The sequence below is a fragment of the Bos grunniens genome, chromosome 21, assembly GCF_055505025.1.
Source record: "Bos grunniens cultivar Pamir isolate PY7600 chromosome 21, Bosgru_T2T1.0, whole genome shotgun sequence".
In the NCBI taxonomy this organism is placed as follows: domain Eukaryota; kingdom Metazoa; phylum Chordata; class Mammalia; order Artiodactyla; family Bovidae; genus Bos; species Bos grunniens.
In genome coordinates, this window is record NC_141185.1 from 2960103 (window position 1) to 2981833 (window position 21731).

Below are 21731 nucleotides of genomic sequence, written 5' to 3' on the forward strand. Positions count from 1 at the left end.
GGTGTGCCGGGAGATGAAGCCCCAGAATGCAGGAGGGGAGCTTGGGAGCCCCTGACAGAATGCAAAGCCATCGCTGTGTAAATGTGCAGACCCCAGAGAGAGGCCAGCAGACCACGTGCTCTGGTGCTTCAGCTCCGAAGTGATGGGGGCTGAGCCGGCGACGGAGGTCATTCAGGCCGCATGTGGCTAGAACCGACTTTCTTTTTAATCAATTTATTTTTATTTTTGTTTACACTGGACCTTTTTTGCTGCTCGGGCTTTCTCTAGCTGCGAGAGAACAGGGGCTGTCTTGGGTGTGGTGCTCAGACTTCTGCGGTGGCCTCCCCTGTGGCCGAGCACGGGGCGTGGGCTCTGGGGTTTCGCATCGGGCTGTAGTTGCCCCGAGGCACATGCAGCCTTCCCAGGCCGGGGATTGTCCCCGGCGTTGGCAGGTGGGGTCTTACCCGTTGTGTCACCAGGGAAGTCCTAGAATCGAGTTTTGATGCTTAAAAGGGCAAATCTTCACTTAAATAGAAAATTTTACTTTCCTTAACAGCTCATTTTCCAGGGTTTCCAGGCAGTTAAGTTTTCTCTGTAATTAATGAAATGTGCTGCTGACCTTTTGTGCTTCGTTAACTGAATTTTTGTTGAACTCACATTTGTATGACAGGTTGCTGTTGTCAAAATGAAGAACACTGAACGAATATACGCCATGAAAATCCTTAACAAGTGGGAAATGCTGAAAAGAGCAGAGGTAAGTGAGGCGCCTTAAATAAATCCATAAACAGGCAGTTTCTATGTCAGGAAAGGTCTGACGGAGCCCAGATGGTGAGAACCACAGTCCTTGCACATCTGGACCTTCCTTCTTTCTTTCTGTCCTTCCTTCTGTCTGTCCGTCCTTCCCTTCTTGACAAGAGCTGCTGCTTTCTGTCAGCAGGCCCTCAGCCTCTCCCACCCATCCCTCTCGGTGTCGGCTCTGGCCAGGTGCCTCTCTCTTGAGAGCCCCCTTGGGTGTGTCTGCGGGGGCAGCAGTCCAGTGGTTAGGACTCCCAAGCTTCCACTGCACAGAGCGTGGGTTCAGTCCCTGTCAGGGAGCTGAGATGTCACGGGCCTGATGCAGCCAGGAAAAAACCCTCAGGCATCTTATCTCAGTTCTGCTACCGGTGCAGAAGGATTCTTGAATCTGGGAATGTTTTGCCCTCCCTCCTCTAGAGGAGGGAAGGTTATAAATAAAAGTAGGTGACCACTGCAGGGCAGCCTGTTTCTTTTCCTTGTCCACCTGGGTGGCGGCTGTTTCATGCCCCTGGCCTCACTCTCCCCGCCCCGCCCCCATCCCCCCCCAGGCCGCTGCTGCCCTTTGTCTGCCCCGGGCACTCCCCTCCAGAACCACCCCCTCCTCCTCTGGAAATTCCTTCTCATCCCGTCACTCTGATGCCTCCTGGTAACTCCAGGTGGCCCCTTTGCTGTTTTCATGGATGTTTACCTGCTGATGCTAGTGGCCACGCCGTGTGGACAGTACACACGAGGCTCTCCTGAGCGCAGGCCGTCCCTCCTCCCTCACCAGTGCTCCCGCCTCAGCTCCCTGCTGGCCACCCAGCTCTGTCCTTTTAAACCACATGCTGCTTCTCCCCTCCCCTGTCCACACTCGTGTCCTCTTTCCATCTGCAGCTGGACCCGTCACACGGCCTTACACGTGTCATTGTTCAAACGTGTGTTGTCACCAGTGTCAGGGTCACCCGACTCGAAATGCAGGCGTCCCGTGACTCGGCCTTCTCTGCCCCCTTCTTGGCCCCACCCTGTCCACTCCGCGTCCCCCCCCCGGCCCCACCCTGTCCACTCCTCGTCCCCCCCCCGGCCCCACCCTGTCCACTCTGCGTCCCCCCCCAGCCCCACCCTGTCCACTCTGCGTCCCCCCCTCCCTGGCCCCACCCTGTCCACTCTGCGTCCCCCCCTCCCTGGCCCCACCCTGTCCACTCTGCGTCCCCCCCCTCCCTGGCCCCACCCTGTCCACTCTGCGTCCCCCCCTCCCTGGCCCCACCCTGTCCACTCTGCATCCTCCCCCCTGGCCCCACCCTGTCCGCTCCACGTCCCCCCCCCCGCCCCACCCCGTCCACTCCTCGTCCCCCCCTCCCCTCCCTGGCCCTACCCTGTCCACTCCTCGTCCCCCCCTCCCCTCCCGGCCCCGCCCCGTCCACTCCACGTCCTTCCCCCAGCCCCGCCCCATCCACTGCGTGTCTCCCCTCTCCGTCTTTATCCATCACCAACGGCCCCAGCAGCCCTTCTTCCTGTCATCGCTGGCAGGTCAGTGAACACAGGAAAGTCACTGGAGCATTTCTCAGGGGAAAAGATACTGTTACATGAAAGTTTGGGGACTGAATAAAGTAGTCAGGGAAAGAAATACTAGTAGCAAATTCTATTGAAGTTTAAGTTTTTACGGAAGGGATTGACTTATGAAAGAAGCTAGTTGGGCCACATGTAATGTAACTTGTTACGTTAATCTCTAGTGACGTATGTGTAAGGTAAACATTAAAAATTATAAAAGCTTTAGGCGTAGATGACTCACCTTATCACACTGGTCATGGTGCGTGAGCACATTTACAGAGTTGAATATTGCTTTCTAAATTTAAACCTGGTTACACAGAACCTGTAATTGGCATACTGTGCACCAAGTCCAAGTGTGAGCTGGGCTGAATCTCACGTGTTGGCCCTGGAAGGGGCGTGTGGAGGGGTGGGTGCGAGCCCCCTGCGGGGAGGTGACTTCTCAGCAGCCCCAACACACTTGGGGTGGGGCCACGGGGGCAGGAGAGAGCAGAGATCCCGCTGCTGCTGTGGGAGCCCTCACGGGGAGACGCCATGCGCCTGGTCCCTGCGTCCTGGGGGGTGGGGGGTGGGGCCGTGGTCTCGGAGCCAGCGTCCACTCAGAGCCTCCGTCCACTGCAGGCCTGAAGGGCGGGGGCTGTGGCCTCAGAGCCAGCGTCCACTCAAAGCCTCCGTCCACTGCAGGCCTGGAGGGCAGGGGCCATAGCCTCGGAGCCAGCGTCTGCCCAGAGCCTCCGTCCACTGCAGGCCTGGAGGGCGGGAGCCGTGGCCTCAGAGCCTGCGTCTGCTCAGAGCCTCTGTCCACTCAGCCTGCATCCGCTCAGAGCCTCCGTCCACTGCAGGGCGGGGGCCGTGGCCTCGGAGCCAGCGTCCACTCAGAGCCTCCGTCCACTGCAGGCCTGGAGGGTGGAGGCCATGGCCTCAGAGCCTGCGTCTGCTCAGAGCCTCTGTCCACTGCAGGGCGGGGGCCGTGGCCTCGGAGCCTGCGTCTGCTCGGGGCTGCGCCCTGCAGGCGCCATCCCAGTGGACACAGCCTGGCTTTCTCCCCACTTCACAGACGGCCTGTTTCCGGGAAGAGCGAGACGTGCTGGTGAACGGGGACTGTCAGTGGATCACCACGCTGCACTACGCCTTCCAGGACGAGAACTACCTGGTAAGTGTGGGCCCCGAGGGCCCCGGCCCGTGACGTCATGCCAGGGGTTCTGACTCTTGTGTGCCAGCACTGAGAATGAGCAAGGCTCTCTGGGACTGTCACTGCCCAAACGTGCATCTGACGATAAAACCGAGGGTTGGTTGCAATGTGATCATGCAGGTGAACTTCTTCCCTCTGATCATTAGATAGCGTGCTTATTTTCTTCACTTGGTTTATTATGAAATGGGGGTTTTCTGTCTTGAATTATATGTAAGAATAAGAAACTGGGAATTCAGAACATTGGCGCCTTGACCTGAGTGGCTTTTCCGTCGAGTTTCCCTGGCGGGCGCGTCGAACAACAAATGCTGGTTTGCAGCCCTGCCCACTGGGGCTGCTGACATAGGTTTGGGGGTGACTCTTGGTCCCCGTGTTCTTGTCAGCTGTTTGTTCCGACTGGAGCTGGGGCTTACTTGCAGTGTCAGCTCATCACTTTGTGACTCGTGCGTGTGGGTAGCATGAGCTTGGACGTGTAAGAGAACAGGTGCAGAAGACACACAGATGACTAACAGACACGTGAAAAGATGCTCAGCATCATTCGTTATCAGAGAAATGCAAATCAAAACCACAACGATGTACCGTCTCACACCGCTCACAACAGCTGCTATCAATAAGTCTACAAACAGTAAACGCTGGAGAGGGTGCAGAGAAAAGGGAACCTCTTACACTCTTGGTGGGAATGCAAACTAGTACAGCCACTATGGAGAACAGTGTGAAGATTCCTTAAAAAACTGGAAAGAGAACTGCCGTATGATCCAGCAATCCCACTGCTGGGCATACACACTGAGGAAACCAGAATTGAAAGAGGCACGTGTACCCCAGTGTTCATCGCAGCACTGTTTATAATAGCCAGGACGTGGAAGCAACCTAGATGCCCATCGGCAGACGAATGGATAAGAAAGCTGTGGTACATATACACAAGGGAGTATACTCAGCCATTAAAAAGAACACATTTGAATCAGTACTAACGAGATGAATGAAACTGGAGCCTATTATATAGAGTGAAGTAAGTCAGAAAGAAAAACACCAATACAGTATATTAACGTGTATGTGGAATTTAGAAAGATGATAACGACAATCCTATATGTGAGATACCAAGAGAGACATAGATATAAAGAACAGACTTTTGGACTCTGTGGGAGAAGGCAAGGGTGGGATGATTTGAGAGAATGGCACTGAAACATGCATATTACCATATGTGAAATAGATGACCAGTTCAGGTTTGATGGAAACACGGCACTCACAGCCGGTGTACTGGAACCACCCAGAGGGAGGGGATGGGGAGGGAGGTGGGGAGGGGGTTTGAGATAGGGGGCACACGTACGCCTGTGGCTGATTCATGTCGATATATGGGAAAAACCACCACAACATTGTAAAGTAATTAGCCTCCAATTATAATAAATTAATTAAAAAAGCGAACAGGTGCAGGACAACCAGTTTGGAGTGAAAGGTAAATCAGACCTTTGGCTTGGGCCCCGAATGACTCATGATGGCTTTGTTAGGACTTTTAACTCTGAGAAGGACTTGCCAGGTTTGCCTGAACCTGGAAATGTCCACGCCACGGAGCTCTGAGTGGACGGAGTCTGCACGGACCTCGGGGAAACTGGTCTTAGCCCAGCTCCTCCGCCCGGGGAGCGGCCGGCACGTTTCCCCAGCCGTGGCCGCACGGGACTTGCAGGGCAGGGCCTCAGGTGACATGTGAATTCACTCTGAGTGGTGGACTCCATGTGCTTCCAGGAAGTGGAGTCATGTAGAATTTCTTTCATTTATCTTAAAATAATCTCTTTCAGACCTCAGAGAAATCCATTAGATTCAGTAGGCCAGGACTAGGTAACATGGTGTGTTAGACTGTTTAGATTCGAAAAAATACATGTTTGTTTTGAGGGGGGACAGCTGGGGTTTATTGGGCACAGCCTGTTGGTTATCAGTCAGTCTTCCCAGTGGCTGGGCGAGTTAGGCATCCATGGTTTTTCACCATTGTATGAACAGTTTCTGGGTCCAGGGTTAGGGTTAAATCAACAGTCCTCTGATCAATTTGTAAATTGAGTGTGGTTTCTGTATTGATACCATCTGGTTATGTTGTGCAGGCAGAAATTTTATTGACAAGAATAGATATTTACTGAGCTCTGTTCCCTGGTGGATGTGTCACTTCACACCCAGAGTGCCTCAAGGTCCACATTCCGGGGGCGCGTCCTGGGCAACAGGAGCCACTTGGGTGCCGTCCCTCCAGACTCCGCGGGTCCAGAAGCTCTGCGGCAGGAGCGTGGCCTCTGATCATGAGGTCTGGTGGTGATGGATGCTGTCTTCCCTGCCTATTTGCAGTACTTGGTCATGGATTACTACGTGGGTGGCGATTTACTGACCCTGCTCAGTAAATTTGAGGACAAGCTTCCAGAAGATATGGCAAGATTCTACATCGGTGAAATGGTGTTGGCGATCGATTCCATCCATCAGCTTCATTACGTACACAGGTAATCACCTTGTTAGGTGTTTTATGGAAACCACCATTAACGTGTTGAAGCATTCCTTTTAGAGCCCCATCGCCAGGCTCTGCGGAGAATTTGGGAGGTTGGGGTCCTCCCTTTGACTGCCACAATGTGGGGTGCCTTCCCGGGTCACTGCTCTGTGGCAGCTGCTGTCAGCTAAGGTCACCTTGTCCTTTGGTGTCTGCCTGCCATTGGCTCCTGCTCTGCCCTGCCCGCCCCCCCAGAGCTCGTTCCCGGTCACCCACAGAACATTAGGGGGGTTGAGTTGAGGGGGCTCCCATCACAGCAGTATAAAGGACTCGAACGAGTGTAACTGCTCCTGCGTGGCAGACGGGGGTGGCAGCGTGGGACAGGCCCCCTGCTGCTCGCCGCACGGCCCCCGCCGCCAGGACCGCGGCCTTAGTCGTTGCCCAGCCTGCACCTCTGTGTCCGTCTCACTCTGCTGTTTAAGACAGGGATTCAGTCCTGCGGGGTTGGGTGGTGGTAGGGGCAGGGGTTGTTGGTTCTGTTTTACTTCTTTTCATCAAAATGTTTCATGGCGGTAGTTTTAGAAATTCAAATAGTTGTACAGGGCTTATAACAAAACATGAGTGTTCAGTCCTGCTCCACACTGACGCCCCTGCCATAGGTAACTATCGTCAATTTATAGTTGTTTCTTCTGGTATTTGCCTGCATATTTCCAACTAACAGAAATGTGTTTCTATTGCTGCTGCATTTTGTGGGGTGAGGGCGGGGGTCTCAGAGCACGTCTGTTTAAGTGGAGGTTTGACTGTTTTACATAAGTAGGTACATCTCTCTCATCCCTCCTTCCCGCCTGGGCCCAGTTAGTGTCACGCGGTTCCCCCTCGAACACCGTGAGTGTGAACTGAGTGTGAACTGCACGGGTCGCAGATTCTACACCGGCTTCTTTCACTAAGCACTTTCCACGCCTCTGAGCCTCTCAGGGATTTTCCTAACCAGATGCAGCTCGTGCTTCTAGGGTGGCGATGGTGCCCAGTGTCAAAGGAACAGCCCTTCAAGCCCTGCCATGAGTGGGACCGTGTTGCCCTGGGAGGGGGCAGCTTTCCAGGGGCCACGCGGTCCTGCCCGGGCACTGGTCTCTGTGCCACGGGGAGCCCGGGGTACTGCCCCCTAGCGGGTGGTGCTTTCAGGGCACCGAGGTCTGGGCCAGAGGTGCTCTTCCCTCTCCTGTGTCCTGTAATGTCACTATGCCTGCTTTTATAACAGTCACTGTTTCTGTTTTCAACATCAGATTTTATACTCTTCTTGATGGAATTTTGCTTAATTCACTACGGAGAGATGAATGTCTTTGTAGTTGTCACAGATCTCCAGGGAAATTAATTTGACTGCCTTTTGAACAGTTTATTCTTTCCTGTTTTTCCCTAAGTAGAAGGCTTTCTGTTGATTTTCTTAATTGGTTGTGTAGAAACTTTGCTCTATCTTTTAACTTCAGGGCATAGTAGGAAACATTAAAATGCATAATTTGACATTCTTAAAGTCAACGCAGTATTCAGACCAAGTGCTTGAATGACCTAGTCTAACAACACAGTTCGCAGAGTTAGATAGAACAGGAAGTCAGTCCTACCCCTGTCTCAGGGGTGTGCCTGAGTAAGTTAAGGCTGCCTGTGGTGGGGCCGGAGGTGAGTGACTCCCATCAGAATGACGGGAGGTTCATAACGGCGGGTTCAGACCATAGCTTTGGGCCCCTTTCTCATGGGAGGATGTGGGCCATGGCGACTTCTTAGGGCAGTGCCCACTGCCCCCGAGCCGGGCTCCTGCAGACAGAGCGGCTGCGCCCCGCCTTTGGCAGCTGGACCCCTTCGAGGCTCACTGCAGGAAGCAGCGGTGACCTCCGACCTGGCCGAGCACGCCAGTGGGCACCACCGTTCCTAGGAGGTCAGCCTCAGAAACCAGCAGAGCAGAGACCCAAGAGGCACAGGCTCCCAGGGATTGTAGCCTGGCAGGGTTTTGTTTTTAATTTTAACATTTCTATTCAACTCTTTGTTTTAAAAAAAAAATTGTTTATTTGGCTGTGCTGGGTCTTACTTGTGACACGAGGGATCTAGTTCCCTGATCAGGGATTGACCTCAGGCCGCCTGCACTGGGGGCCCAGAGTCTCAGCCACTCCAGGGAGGTCCCACAGGCAGGTTTTGTAATGTATTAAATTTATTGGTTGTTTTCTTCTAATGGTTTTATTTTTTACATAAACTCCATTTGGAGTTTATTCTTATATAAAGAATGGATCTGATTTTATCTAATTAAAAGGCTCTTCGGTTGTCCCAGCACGAACTTAGATGTCTTTGCCCACTGATCTGAAGCAGCATCTCCATGATACGCTCAGTTTCTCTGAGTTTGGTCTCTTCTGGATATGTTATTCTGTTCCATTGTCTTTCTGTCTCTGCTCTGGGACCACATCATGGAGGCTTGAAATTCCATGGGGCCAAGTCTCCCATCACACCTCTTTCTTTTCAGTGTTTTCCTAGCTGTTCTTACATGTTGGTTGTTCCATATCAGCTTTCAATATCAACTGGTCTGGCTCCAAAAAAAGCAGGACACTTACTTATTTTTAAATTTGATGAGCCTTTCAGTCTGTAGATTCAGGTCTTTTTTTTTTTTTTTTTTTTAATGTCTGGAAAGTTGTCTTGGGTTTCAGGTTCAGATATGATGTTTTATTGTTTTGATTCTTCAGGGACTCTTGTTATGTATATGTTGTGCCTTCTTTACCTGTCTTCCATTTCAGTCTCCAGCTGCTTTGTCCCTGACCCTTTTTAATTATTTGTCCCATTTTTACTTTTTCAGATCCTTTCCTCCGTTTCTTCACTGCCTTTCATTTGATTTTTTTTTTAATTTTTTGTTTATTTTTGGCTATGCTGGGTTTTGGTTGCTGCACAGGCTTTTCTCTGGTTGCAGAGCGCGCGGGTGGACCTCATCAGGCTATCTTCTCTCGCCACGGAGCGCGGGCTCTAGGGCACGGGGCTTCAGGAGCTGTGGCGTGCACACGGGCTGCGTTGCTCTGAGGCACATGGGCTCTTCCCACATCAGGGATTGAACCTGTGTCTTCTGCATTGGTGGGAGGATTCTTTACCACTGAGCCGCCAGAGCAGCCCTAGATTTTTATTTACATTGATTCTTCTGTGGCATCTTACACTTTAGTTTTCATTTCTGTTAAGATCATCTTTTTCTTCTATTTCTCCCCTGGGTTAAATCAAATCTCTTTTCTCTTCTCCTTATTTTTGTCTAGTTCTGTTCTTTGGTTTTGCCATGACTTGTCACAGGTGGGATCTTAGTTCCCTGACTGGGCATCAAACCTTTGCCCCCTGCAGTGGAAGCTCAGTTTTAACCACTAGAACAGGAAAGTAGTTTTTATTTTTCTGAGTCATCAAGGGATTCTTTTTTTTTTTTTGGAGGAACTGGTTCTTTATTTCAAAAAGACATTTATCAATTTTCAGTATCAAAACGGTTACACTATTGGTTTTTTTTTTCTCCCAGTTGGTCCCCAAAGAGACACCAAAGGAGAGAACATTTTAAGTCAATTAAGCTGCAGGATGCACACCTAACAGACCTCACTGAAACCTCATCAAAAAAGGGGGATTGGGTAGGGAAAGAAACTTTAAAAGATCAGCACACTGCTAGCCCACAGACTGTAGAGAGCTCTTACAGGCAGAGGGGTGACCAGTGTGCCTCAACCCCAAAGAAGCAAAGTTCCAAAATAATATAAAATTTAAAAGTTTTGTACATATGCTTTTCAAGATTTCTCCAGCACTAACCGATACAAAGCACAATGAGATGGCACTTTTAGAGACAGCAGCTTCAGACCCAGAAAAGGGTGATGAGATGAGTTTCATATGGCTAAATCAGTGGCAAAACATAATTTTCTTTCCTTTCTTTCAAGGAGGCAGGAGAGCAAATAAGTGGCCACTTCAACATAAGGGGCACATGATCCATTCTGTGAGCAGTTGGGAACAGGGTAGAGCTGGGACAAGGATTTGGTCTCAGAGGTTTCACCATCTTAATTGTTTGGTCGCTTCTGATGAAAAAAGAAAGAAAAGGTTGTCCAGAGATACTGTAAAGCTGAAAACCTGAACAGCACTTTTTTTTTTTGGCTAACTCCTCCTGTAATCATCTTTCTGGTTTGGCAGGTACTTTTTACAGGGCACTGAGGTTTCCCCAAATGGAGCCTTTCTCTGGACTGCTAGGCTCTCAGTAAGGCAGGCCCAAGCCTTTTCTCTTTCTCTCTGGAGAAGGCAATATGCATTAAGCTGAAATGTACCTTCCAAAAGTGAGAAAGGGGTTAGACTGCTGCTTCAGAACTACGGAATTATCTGGAATGTTTTTTTACAAGTGGTTGTTTTCTCTTTCGTACTCCTGAGTATTTATTTAAGATTTATTTCAGTCTGGAGTGCTTGGCTAGAGGGATTTTGGGTTTGTTTTTTTTTGCTTTACTTTTTTTGGATTAATCATCTTTTGCTCACATGTGTTTGTGAGACTTTCTGTGTTGTGGGAGTAGCAGGGGCTTTTGTGTGTTTGCATCAGGGTGTAGCATTGTGTCAGGCCAGAGTGGCCCGGCTTCTGTGTCCCTTCTGCAGGGGGACTTGAGGTGGTCCATGCTCAAGCCCCCTTGCAGAAGGTGGGCCTTGTCACAGCCCCTCTTGGCGGCTGTTACTAGCTGTGCTGCTGGGAGCATCCTTGCGGTCTTCTTGGTGAACACCTTCCTTGTAAAGTTTGTGTTCCTTGTCATGCTGTCTGGTCACACAGACTTATTCTGCCAGGAAGGAGGACTAGTCCCTTGAAGTCCACCGCACCGCCCCCCACTCCCCGCCCGGTGTTGGCCAGTACACAGGACGGTCGGTAGGATGACGGCTTGAGTGAGAGACTTCCCTTTCCTGTGCGGGGTGACTGGCAGACTGCTGCGCTCTGAGCTTCCCTGTCATCGTCTATAACATACACTTGGGGAGGGGCCCGTGGTGCTCCGGGATACACGTGCGACACCGTCCTGCCCCGGCTCCTCATGCGACCCGATATGCATCAGGTCCCGCCCAGGCGTCTCCTCGGTGGCCTCGGCCACCTGGCCCCCTTTGCACGCTGTCCCTCTGCCTCCTCTGTTCGCTTGTGTCTCTTTGTAGCAGTTGCCACACGGCTTGTGCCTTGTGATGCCGAGGCCCTGTGCAGCTGTGCCTGGCGTGTTCATGTCTTGACATCCTGGCCGGAGGGAGGCTTCCTGAAGGCAGGAAGTGCTGTCCAGCCCCTGCTGTGGGCCCGGTCGAGAGCAGCGCCCAGCATGCGGGAGGCCTGGGCTGGCGGGGGGGCGGGGGGGGCGGTCCGTGACCAGTCCCAGCGGTTAATGGGGGTTCACCATTAACTGCTGCACGCCAACCACACCGCCCCAGGGGTGCTCTCCTAGGTCCTGTCGTGACGAACTAGCGCTTCCTGTGGTGATTCTCTACTAGTGAAGGGCTGTGACCTACCTGAGTGTTGCATGGAAACGGTTCACCTGTGTATTTATTTTACTAACAGAGACATTAAACCTGACAATGTCCTTCTGGATGTAAATGGTCATATCCGCCTGGCCGACTTTGGATCCTGTTTGAAGATGAATGACGATGGAACTGTAGGTATTTTTGTTGAAACTTTTCCATTTGGTTTTGTGTTTTGCTTGCAGTTAGAAGGGGCTTGTTTGCATTTTCAATTTGAGATACAATTAAGAAACCAAGTTTATTAACGTAAATTAAGAAGACAAGTCCATTTAGAAAACAGTTGAAATTTTCTATTTACGGTTAAAACATCTTGATTGCTTCCTGTGTTCGAGAAAGTGATCTGTGTGCCTTCTGCAGAGAGGAGTTCAGGTGTCCTCAGATCCCCGGGGCCACTCCCGGGCGCCGACCCCACGGTGAGAGAGGGGCAGCCGGCCAGTGGGCAGACCTGAGCTGGGTGTTGGTGCCTTCTCGTTTCTGTCTGGGGCAGGACTTCCTGAATGGGGGTACCCCCCTCCCAAGGGCCAGCGGACGCTCCCTCTGCAGAGCGGGAGGACACCCCCAGAGTGGCCATCCCGAGCCCGATGGCCAGGTGGCCTCGGTGGGCCCCCCGCCTCCCTCGGCTGGCTCCAGCACGCAGCTCCACTGCGTCAGGGACTCGTCTGCATCCTTCCCGGTGGCCCCTGTTGCAGTTTGGGTTTTAGGTGTTTTGGGAGTCTTTTAAAAACCTACACGAGTCATAAAGTCTACTGTAACTGCTTCTCCAGAGAGAGCAGCCCCTGCCCCACCCCTTGCTGTAGGTTTTCAAGCAGCAGTAAAAGAACATAAAGCTGGCAGCACGTGACAGTGTTTTAAAAAGAGCGAGTCGGTTAACTCTCTCCACAAAGCCAGTCTCTTATTTCTAATGTGATGGGTCTATTGGTGCTGTCCCCAAAGCCAGTCTTCTAACGAGGGAGCTCTGGCCTTGGTCTGAGCCCGCGCGCTGGGCACCTTTCCCCAGGGGCTCACCCACCTCACCTCCCGGTAGCTGTCCCCTGCTGCCCTGTCCGACTCCTGAGGACTCCCCACTGAGTCCTGCCACCGGGCCCTGGGCTGTGACCAGGGAGAGGCTGGTCTTTTCGAGGACAGGCCTTCTTGGCTGTTGTCGTCGCGTCTTGCTGACCCCAGTCCTTTGGACTCCACATGCTCTGAGGCCGGTCTGTGGCCTCTCAGCACACCCAGCCCCCACGTTGTCTCCGTGATGGTTGCAGCTCCCCACGGAGGGCGTGTCCAGCACCCAGCGGGTCCCTGGACCTACTTCCAGATGTTCCAGTTTGGAGCTCGAGGGTAGGGTGTGGGTGATCAGCCCGAGCTTCCCCTGGGAGCGTGTCAGAAAGGCAGGATCTTAGAATCTCTCTCGCAAGCGTGTGGTGTCCATGCACGTACAAGTCTGAGGCGGCCTGGCCTGGACGCACGGGGTGCCTGGACTGCACTTTGAGCCGCGATGGGGAATGTGGGGCTCCAGTGCTGTGTGGGGCTGGGTGGGCATCTAGGGATTGAAAAACCCGGCGGGCAGGAGAGTCTGGTGCATTCTGGAAACTGTCCGATGTTTAACGCTATAAAAATAGCTCTAAGTTGTCTCTGACTCTTGCGATCCCATGAACTGTAGCCCACCAGGCTCCTCTGTCCATGGAATTCTTCAGGCAAGAGTACTGGAGTGGGCTGCCATTTCCTTCTCCAGGGGAACTTCCCGATCCAGGAATTGAACTCAGGTCTCCCACATTGCAGGCAGATGCTTTACCGACAGAGCTACGCGGGAAGCCCCGGTTTAGTGCTATAGGAACATTTATTTGCATTGAATTTTTCATTATGAGGTTTTTAAATCATGACCATGTGCCAGGTTTATCCTGTGATTGTTTCTTCATCCACTGTCTCCTAGAGACGTCCTCGGGTTTCCCTTCACCTTGCCCGCCCTCTCCCCTAAGGTGCAGTCCTCCGTGGCCGTGGGCACCCCGGACTACATCTCCCCAGAGATCCTGCAGGCGATGGAGGACGGCATGGGCAAGTACGGCCCCGAGTGCGACTGGTGGTCTCTGGGCGTCTGCATGTACGAGATGCTGTATGGAGAGACCCCGTTCTACGCCGAGTCCCTTGTGGAGACCTACGGGAAGATCATGAACCATGAAGTAAGCCGTCGCACTTCCACCCCGTGTGTGTTCGAGTCCCTGGGGAAGAGGGATGGGTGGAGCAGGCTGGGCGGCCAGACGGGTGTCCAAGTGGGCTGCTGACCCGGGAGACGAGAGCGGAGGGGGACGCTCCCGTTCCCTGGTGGAGGGTGGTGGGTCCGTTGGGCCAGAACCCCTGCAGGAGATGTGGGCTTCGGGAGCTAGACACAGGTCCGTGCGGGGCCAGGTGGGCGGGAACTGCCCAAAGGGGCTCTCGGGCCCCTGCCGCCTGTGTGCCCGCCCTTCCTTAGGCGTCAGCTCTGCCCCTCCAGCCTGTTTGCCCCGAAGTCGTCAGGAGTGGATCACACGTCTCAGCACAGTAGTGCTCTTAGTCCTTTCTTGAGCCTGTTTCTTTTCCTCCTGCTTTCCCCCCTTTTCCCAGGTACTCATTTTTCACTTCTATTTCCCTCATTTTCTGTTTATTATTTCTTCTTCCTTCTAAGATTTTTGTCATCTGTGTTTTTTCTTTTTACACCTTTCCCCACGTCCTTCTGACTCCAGGGTCAGCCTCTCTGCCGGTTGGCTCACAGCACCCTTCCCCACCTGCTCGGTCACTCACCCAGACAGGTGCTCACTTGTCTGCTCTCTCCTCCCAGCCTGGTCTCCCAGTATTTGCTCAGATAAGGAGCAGATTAACATTAAAGTCCTAAAGCATCTTTCTCTTAACTCAAGAAAAGTTATTCCTTAAAAAATTTGTTTTCAAAGTAGGAGTGTATTTTTATTTATAAATTAATATATACTATTAAAAACTTCAGACATGCCGAAGTGCATGCAGTAAGTTGATGAAAGGCACCCTGTAAACCTCTGGTGGTAAGCGTGGTGAAGGGAATAAGTGGGACTTGCTTGCATTCTAAGGCCCGCTGTCTCCCTGAGCGCCTGCCGCCTGTGGGCACCCCCACCCCCACCCCGGTGGTCTCTGATCATTTATTCCGTCTCCGCTGCAGCCCCGTGAGGCAGCGCTGCCGTCCCTTCTAGAGATTACAGGTGAGGCCTGAACCGCAGGGGTGGCTCAGCACACAGGCCCACGGTGCCCTGGTGCGTGTGTGGCCTTGTGAACCTCCTAGCATGTGGGAGGTGGGGACTGTTTAAATAAATGGGATCTCGGTCACATATGGCCAGGGTTCCGCTCGTCTTTCTCCTCAGTGCTCAGAGGCAGACCTTACTTACCGTGTGTATGTGTGCAGTGTATCTCGTTTTAGCAAGTCCCTCTGTGATGAGCTTTGAGGTACTTTTCAATTTCCTTGGTCAGAGCAGAATGGCGTCACGAGCATGTGTGTGTTCTCATTGATGCTGTGGGCAAAACGCGTACTGGAGGTGTGCCCGTTTTTCGCCCACCTGCAACCTGCTGTCGGTGTTCTTTGCCACCTTGATAGGTGGGCATTTATCACCGTTTTAGTTCATGTGCAGGGTGATGACAAGTCCACCGTGACTAACCAGCGAGACTGAGGGTTTTCTGGAATGAAGCTCCATCAGCTTCGGCTGCGCTTGGCCACCGGGATGCAGAAAGGGACTGTAGCGCTGCAGCTGCGCCTCTGCTCTGTTCCCCGTGATGCCTGCGTGCCGCGAGTCCCCTGACTGCCCCCCTGCCCCCCCAGGAGCGGTTTCAGTTCCCGTCCCACGTCACAGACGTGTCCGAGGAGGCCAGAGACCTCATCCAGAGGCTGATCTGCAGCCGGGAGCGCCGGCTGGGGCAGAACGGGGTGGAGGACTTCAAGAAGCACGCCTTCTTCCAAGGGCTGAACTGGGAGAACATCCGGAACCTGGAGGCGCCCTACATCCCGGATGTGAGCAGTCCTTCCGACACGTCCAACTTCGACGTGGACGACGACGTGCTGCGGAACATCGTAAGTGTGGCGGCACCCTGCCCTCCATGCCGTGTCTCAGGTCTGCGTGCACACGGCTTGCTCATCAAGGTGGCGAATCTGAGAACTGTGCCAACTTCCGAAACTGTGGCGGTTGTCTCAAGGAATGCACCTCTCATTCTAGCCTTCAGCTTGGTCCTTAAAGAGATGGCTTACTCAGTTTTAAATAGCTGTTCTGTTTTAGGATTCATCAGAATTATTTGATGCTTTTGTGCCTTTGTGAACAGTGTCACGTTCTCTGTTGCATCAGAGTGTCCCTTCTGCCTTGTCCCCCTGCCAGGGGCCTGCCCGTGGCCCCACGGTGGCATGGGTCTCTGGGTCTCCGCTCCTCCTCACTGTCCTTGTGCTCGAGGACATGTCCACTCTTCTGCCGACACGTGTGTTCAGCATGTGCGTGACCGTTTGCTTGCATGGCCGGAGGTCGGGAGCAACAGGGATGAGAGGCCGATTTTGAGGCGCTGATATCTCAGGTCCTGAGTTCTCCACATTGGGTGCTGGCCGTGGGGCCCACCTAGTGTATGTCTCAGATTGTGGTTCTCCACGTTGGGTGCTGGCCGTGGGGCCCACCTGGTATCTGACCTGGTCTCACAGGGCCGCTGAGGAGCTCTTCATTGTACTTTTTGGGCCCGGAGAGTTTTGCTCACGTGTTGTGAAATTATTTTGGTCTCATCAGACTCAACATTCAGTATGTGTTACTTTAAGCCCTTTAACATGAGTGTTGGGGATAGAGAAACTGAGGTTTAACCAGGGAAAAGAAAACTGTGTTTGATTTAGAGGCTTTAGAGGCTCTTTCTTAGTAAAATAAGAGTGGAACTTTAGATGATGTGAGAAAAGACCGAGGAAAGTATTAATATTATTTTTGAAAGGATTTTTCCTGAACTTCGGATAAACGTATTTCCACACTGAAATTTCCCAGGTAAATAACTTTGCTTTTATTTTTAATAGAGAAGGATCCTCAAACTGAAAAATAGCAGTAAACCCATGTAAAACAGCCTCCCCTTGGGTTCCAGACCCCGCTTCTGGCCTGTTTCAGGGCAGGAACCCAGCACCCCTGCCTCCGCCCCGTGTCCCCCCTGCTCAGGGTCACGGTGAGCAGCGGCTCCTGCCGCTTTAGAAGGTTTGCAGTTACCTGATCCCACTTCAGCCTGAGCATCGCTGTCTCAGAAGCAGTGTGTTTATCCCCTTCACAGCCTCGTGCTTTGGCTCAAGCTGGGAATGAAGCGGGAACCGGCCGGCACCCAGCCCCGCGTGGGCAGTGTTCTGAGAGGCCCTGTGGGGCTCCCCGCTGCACCGTGACTCCCCTGGAACGCTCTCCCCTCCTGTTCTCTGTTGGTTTGAACATGGTTTTGTTCACGTCGGCTGTGTTCTCCTGCAGGAAGTGTTACCTCCTGGTTCTCACACGGGCTTCTCTGGATTGCACTTGCCGTTCATCGGGTTCACGTTCACCACAGAAAGGTGCGTCTTCGTCTGCCTTCCCCGCAGGTGGGGGTCTTCCCGTGGGGTGGAGGAGCCTCCATGTGGGGCAGAGCCCCGTCAGAGCCAGGGACTTGGACGTGTTCTGTGCTTGAGGGAACTTCTCTTTTAACAACCCATTAAAAGTGGAAAAGCCGTTTTTACCTCAGACTTGAGGGGGTTCAGCCTGCAGGCCCTAGTTTGCTGGCCATGACCTCTGCTGGCCACTCAGCCAGACAGGGTTTGCGCAGGTGGGACACCGGGGGCCCTGGCCGGCAGCAGGTTGTCTGGTCACCCCTGCTGAGCGTCCCCTTCATCTGGGCTCTGCTGGCTTTCGTGGGGGTTTTTGCTGCAGCCCTGGGGTTCCCGGGGGCACGGGGAGGGGCTGTAGATGAGAGCTGAACCCCGCCTGTGAGCACACCCGCGGGAGCCCTGGCTGGGGGTCGTGTGTGTGGCCTGTCTCCAGGGGCTTCCGCAGAGTTGTGGTGCCCATGGTGCTCTAACTCGATTTTAAAAGGACACTGGGCCAAGCAAAGGGGGCTGAGGGAGAAAGGCAGTAAAATAAGACAAATGGGGCTGCCTCGGCGCCTGGAGCGAGGTCACTGAGCTTGGTTCCTGGCTGCCTCCAGCCACGGGTGCCTAAATGGGTATAAATTTCTACGGAAGCGGCCTGCTGCTGCTGCTAAGTCGCTTCAGTTGTGACCGACTCTGTGCAACCCCATAGACGGCAGCTCACCAGGCCCCGCTGTCCCTGGGATTCTCCAGGCAAGAACACTGGAGTGGGTTGCCATTTCCTTCTCCAATGCATGAAAGTGAAAAGTGAAAGTGAAGTCGCTCAGTCGTGTCCGACTCTTAGCGACCCCATGGACTGCAGCCTACCAGGCTCCTCCATCCATGGGATTTTCCAGGCAAGAGTACTGGAGTGGGTTGCCATTGCCTTCTCCGCGGAAGCGGCCTACTTCTGCCCTAGCTTGTGAAAGCTCTCTTCAGGTGTGATGCTGGAGTTAGTAGTGCTTAGACCAGAGTGACGGCAGATGCCTTCCAGCCCAGTGGCGGCATTCTGGGTGTGCTGGACGTGTTGACTTGTTAGCCCCTCTGCAGAGGCTCTAGGCCCTTCCACCTCGTTCAGCTCACTGGGTGCCTGTCACACCTGCGGACCTTTGGCCCCCAGGGAGGCTCCAGGTTTGGCAGGTTAACCCAGGGACCTCTTCCTGAAACAGACCCCAGCAGTGCTGGCCGGCCCAGCACCCTTGGGCCGCCTTTGAGAAACACCAACCAGGCCCTTCTGTGAGGGAGAGTGTGTGTGTGTGTGTGTGTGTGTGTGTGTGTGTGCGCGTGTGCGTGCACGCACAGTCACTGTAGAACTCAGAAAAACGTCCCTGACTGTCCTTCTGTGTATGTGTGTGTGCACACTCACTGTGTAGAACTCAGAAACGCCCCTGACATTGTCATCACGTTAAAAGCAAGAGGAGCTAAGTGGCTTGTCCCCAAGTTCAGCTCTGACGGAGAGAACCTTCCTCAGCCCGAATCTGTGTATCAGAGTGCGCTCGTGCAGAGGCGCGTCGTGAGTGGCTGCTGGTTGGTGAGGACCTGGGCTGTGCTGGTCCAGGGGCTGGACTGGAAGGAGCCATGCAGGGTGCTGACAGTATTCGGGGGACGACAAGCCCCAGAGGCTGAGGGGACGGTCCCGGTGAGGGCAGAGCCAGCGTGCCCTCGCCCCTCATCATGCTGCAGCCGCCACTGAGCATCAGGGCACCTCTGCCCACAGCCCCCCAGGCCCTGCCAGCCCAAGCCCTCGTGCAGGAGGCCTTCTCCCTCAGTTCATGGTTAGGTGTGCATGGTGACTTAGAGATTACACTCGGCGCCATCACAGTGAAGTGAATCCACATCGTCTGTTCAGTGACTAAGTCACGCCCAACTCCTGCAACCCCACGGACTATAGCTCACCAGGCTCCTCTCTCCGTGGGATTTCCCAGGCAAGAATACTGGAGTGGGTTGCTATTGCTTTCTCCAGAATCAACTGTACTTCAATAAAAGAAAGAAAGAGAATTATACTTCCCAGCCCTGCAGAGGTGCTCTGTCTAACCAGCCCTCTCACTACCCATTGCCACCCAGTGGTTTGGGGCAAGGAAGACTCTTGTCTGGTTTTGGCTCCATAAACAATAGTTTTTTCACAGGTGATTTTGTTTGCCAGTTTGAAAAGGCTTATCTTTTACCCCAGAAAGTTTCTAAACATTAATGAAGTCCCCGTAAAGTCTCCGTGGGTGAGAACATGCTGTTGCTTTATCTGCAGCTGCTTCTCTGACCGGGGCTCTCTGAAGAGCATCCTGCAGTCCAGCACACTGACCAGAGATGAGGGCGTGCAGCGCGATCTGGAGGCCAGCCTGCAGGTGGAGGCCTACGAGAGACGCATCCGGAGGCTGGAGCAGGAGAGGCTGGAGCTGAGCCGGAAGCTGCAGGGTGAGGGGTGGGGCCTCTGCTCGGGGACCGCCCTCTGCCCCCCACGGCCCGTGCTCACACGTGTCTCCTCCCCAGAGTCCACACAGACCGTCCAGTCCCTCCATGGCTCAGCCCGGACCCTGGGCGGTGCAGCCCGGGACAAAGAGATCAAACGGCTGAACGAAGAGATCGAACGTTTGAAGAATAAGATAGCAGGTGAGTGTTCTAAGGTCACCCTGCTTAGACTCTCTGTTCTCAGATCTTCCTTTCTGCAGAGAACATTCTCGGAGTCCTTTCCATTGGATGGAAAAGCAGGAAAAATTAAACTTTAGCAAAGTTTTGCCAGTTTATTTTAAATGATTTCTCTAACGTGCCTAACTTTAACACTATAGGAACTGATTTGAGCTGTTAGAATTAATGCTTTATATATATGAGACAGAACAGCCATAACTCTCTCTTTCTGGAGCTCTCTCCCACAGCTGGGCTTCCTCTTCAATGTTAAAGTGCTAGATCTGGTGTCACCAGAGTCATGTTTTGTGGCTCCCAGTTATCAGAGCTTCCTGAAGACTCAAGGCACCGTTAAGTCCCAGCCCTTAGCCTGACATGTGGGTCGGTGCTACACCTGACTCATCTCAAATCAACCCTGAGTCAGTGGCCGTCTCTCTGCTTCCTTCTGGGACCCACCTTCCTGATCCGAGAAGAGGCTGCCATTGAGTGCCTTACTCACCGAGACCCTCCCACACTGCCCAGCTGTGCTCGTCTGTTACACGGGAGCGAGGGCCAGACGGGCCGCAGGTGCCCCGGGGCTCATGTCCCCGGGGAGAGGGTGTGGACACACGTCAGAGCCAAGTCTGGGGGGTCTGTCAGATGTGCTGGCGGCCACGCGCGTGTAAGGGATCCCGGCTTGTTTCCTGTTTCGCTCAGATTCCAGTCGGCTGGAACGGCAGCTCGAGGACACGGTGACTCTCCGCCAGGAGCACGAGGATTCCGCGCAGCGGCTGAAGGGCCTGGAGAAGCAGTACCGCGTGGTGCGGCAGGAGAAGGAGGACCTCCACAAGGTAGGCGGGCCCGTCTGTGGGAAAGTGCATGGCTTCGCGGAGTGTGCAGTTGCGTTCGTGGGAACGTCGGAGACTTGCAGGCCTTCATCCACCTCTGTGATGGTGTGATGACATGGGAGAGGTCGGGATTCCTGAGCCAGGCAAGCTTGGGCACCTCGTGGGCTCCCTGGGCCCTGGTGGCCTTCAGGCTGTGCTGGGGCCGACAGAGGGCCTTCCCGGGGAGCTCAGTTTTCGAGGCTGAGGCTGCAGCTTTTCACCAGCATTTGCTGTCACTTCAAACCCTTGACACAGCAGCAGGTGATGCTTCTCACCTTCCGGTCCTTGTTAGGCAAATGTAAACAGCCTGTAACTCCTTGTGTTCAGCAATTGATCGAGGCTTCCGAGCGGTTAAAGTCCCAGGCCCGAGAGCTGAAAGACGCCCACCAGCAGCGGAAGCTGGCCCTGCAGGAGTTCTCGGAGCTCAACGAACGCATGGCCGAGCTGCGCTCCCAGAAGCAGAAGGTGTCACGGCAGCTGCGGGACCGAGAGGAGGAGGTGGAGGCGGCCATGCAGAAGATCGACGCGCTGCGGCAGGAGGTCCGCAGGGCCGACAAGGGCCGGAAGGAGGTAGCGTCTCGCGGCATCGGGCTGTGTTGATGGGGTGTCTGGAGGGTCCCGGTAAGGTGGCTTTGAGAGCTCGGGCTGCATCCCGTAAATCACTGGGAAGTAAAATGGATCTTAAATTTCATGTGAAGCCAAGTAAGTTTCTCTGCCAAGTGTTTATCTTGTAGTAGTACAAGATACATACATACATTTGTGAAATTATTAAAACTGGTCTCTGTAGTACAAGATACATACATACATTTGTGAAATTATTAAAACAGGTCTCTATAGTAGTAAAGTTTTAAAGTAAAGTAGAGGGCTTTGTGCCCCAGAAGTACCATAGAAACATGCCGTGACATGATGTGGCATGGCTTCCAAGAACTGAAGGCTAGAAGCGGGTGGAGGGCCCATCTCAGCCCAGGGACCGAGACTGACTCTGGGACCCTCGACACTCAGAAGGTCACCAAGGCCCCAGGGAGCTTATGTGTATTTGGTTACAGGCCTTAATGTTTAACAACTTAGAAGTTAAAACTGAAAAATGTTCACATAACCACAGACTGATTCAGTTCAGTTCATTTCAGTCGCTCAGTCGTATCTGACTCTTTGCGACCCCATGGACTGCAGCACACCAGGCTTCCCTGTCCATCACTAACTCCAGGAACTTGCTTAAACTCATGTCCATCGGTGATA

The 21731-nt window shown here is 53.3% G+C and overlaps 1 protein-coding gene across 4 annotated transcripts in view; it reads left to right on the forward strand.

Annotated features, from left to right (window-relative positions):
• The window catches only part of CDC42BPB (CDC42 binding protein kinase beta), a 98970-nt gene that overhangs the window by 48405 nt on the left and 28834 nt on the right, over nt 1-21731 (forward strand). For all 4 annotated transcript variants that reach the window (XR_015149384.1, XM_086362815.1, XM_086362817.1 and 1 more), the window contains exons 3-13: nt 650-733; nt 3356-3451; nt 5810-5958; nt 11488-11581; nt 13409-13609; nt 15244-15492; nt 16886-16965; nt 19256-19422; nt 19498-19617; nt 20326-20459; nt 20823-21065. Coding sequence is in view for 3 of the 4 variants with exons in the window: in XM_086362815.1 (XP_086218941.1) it covers nt 650-733; nt 3356-3451; nt 5810-5958; nt 11488-11581; nt 13409-13609; nt 15244-15492; nt 16886-16965; nt 19256-19422; nt 19498-19617; nt 20326-20459; nt 20823-21065 (1617 nt within the window). In the remaining variant the exon portion in view is untranslated. The remainder of the gene's footprint in view (nt 1-649; nt 734-3355; nt 3452-5809; nt 5959-11487; nt 11582-13408; nt 13610-15243; nt 15493-16885; nt 16966-19255; nt 19423-19497; nt 19618-20325; nt 20460-20822; nt 21066-21731) is intronic.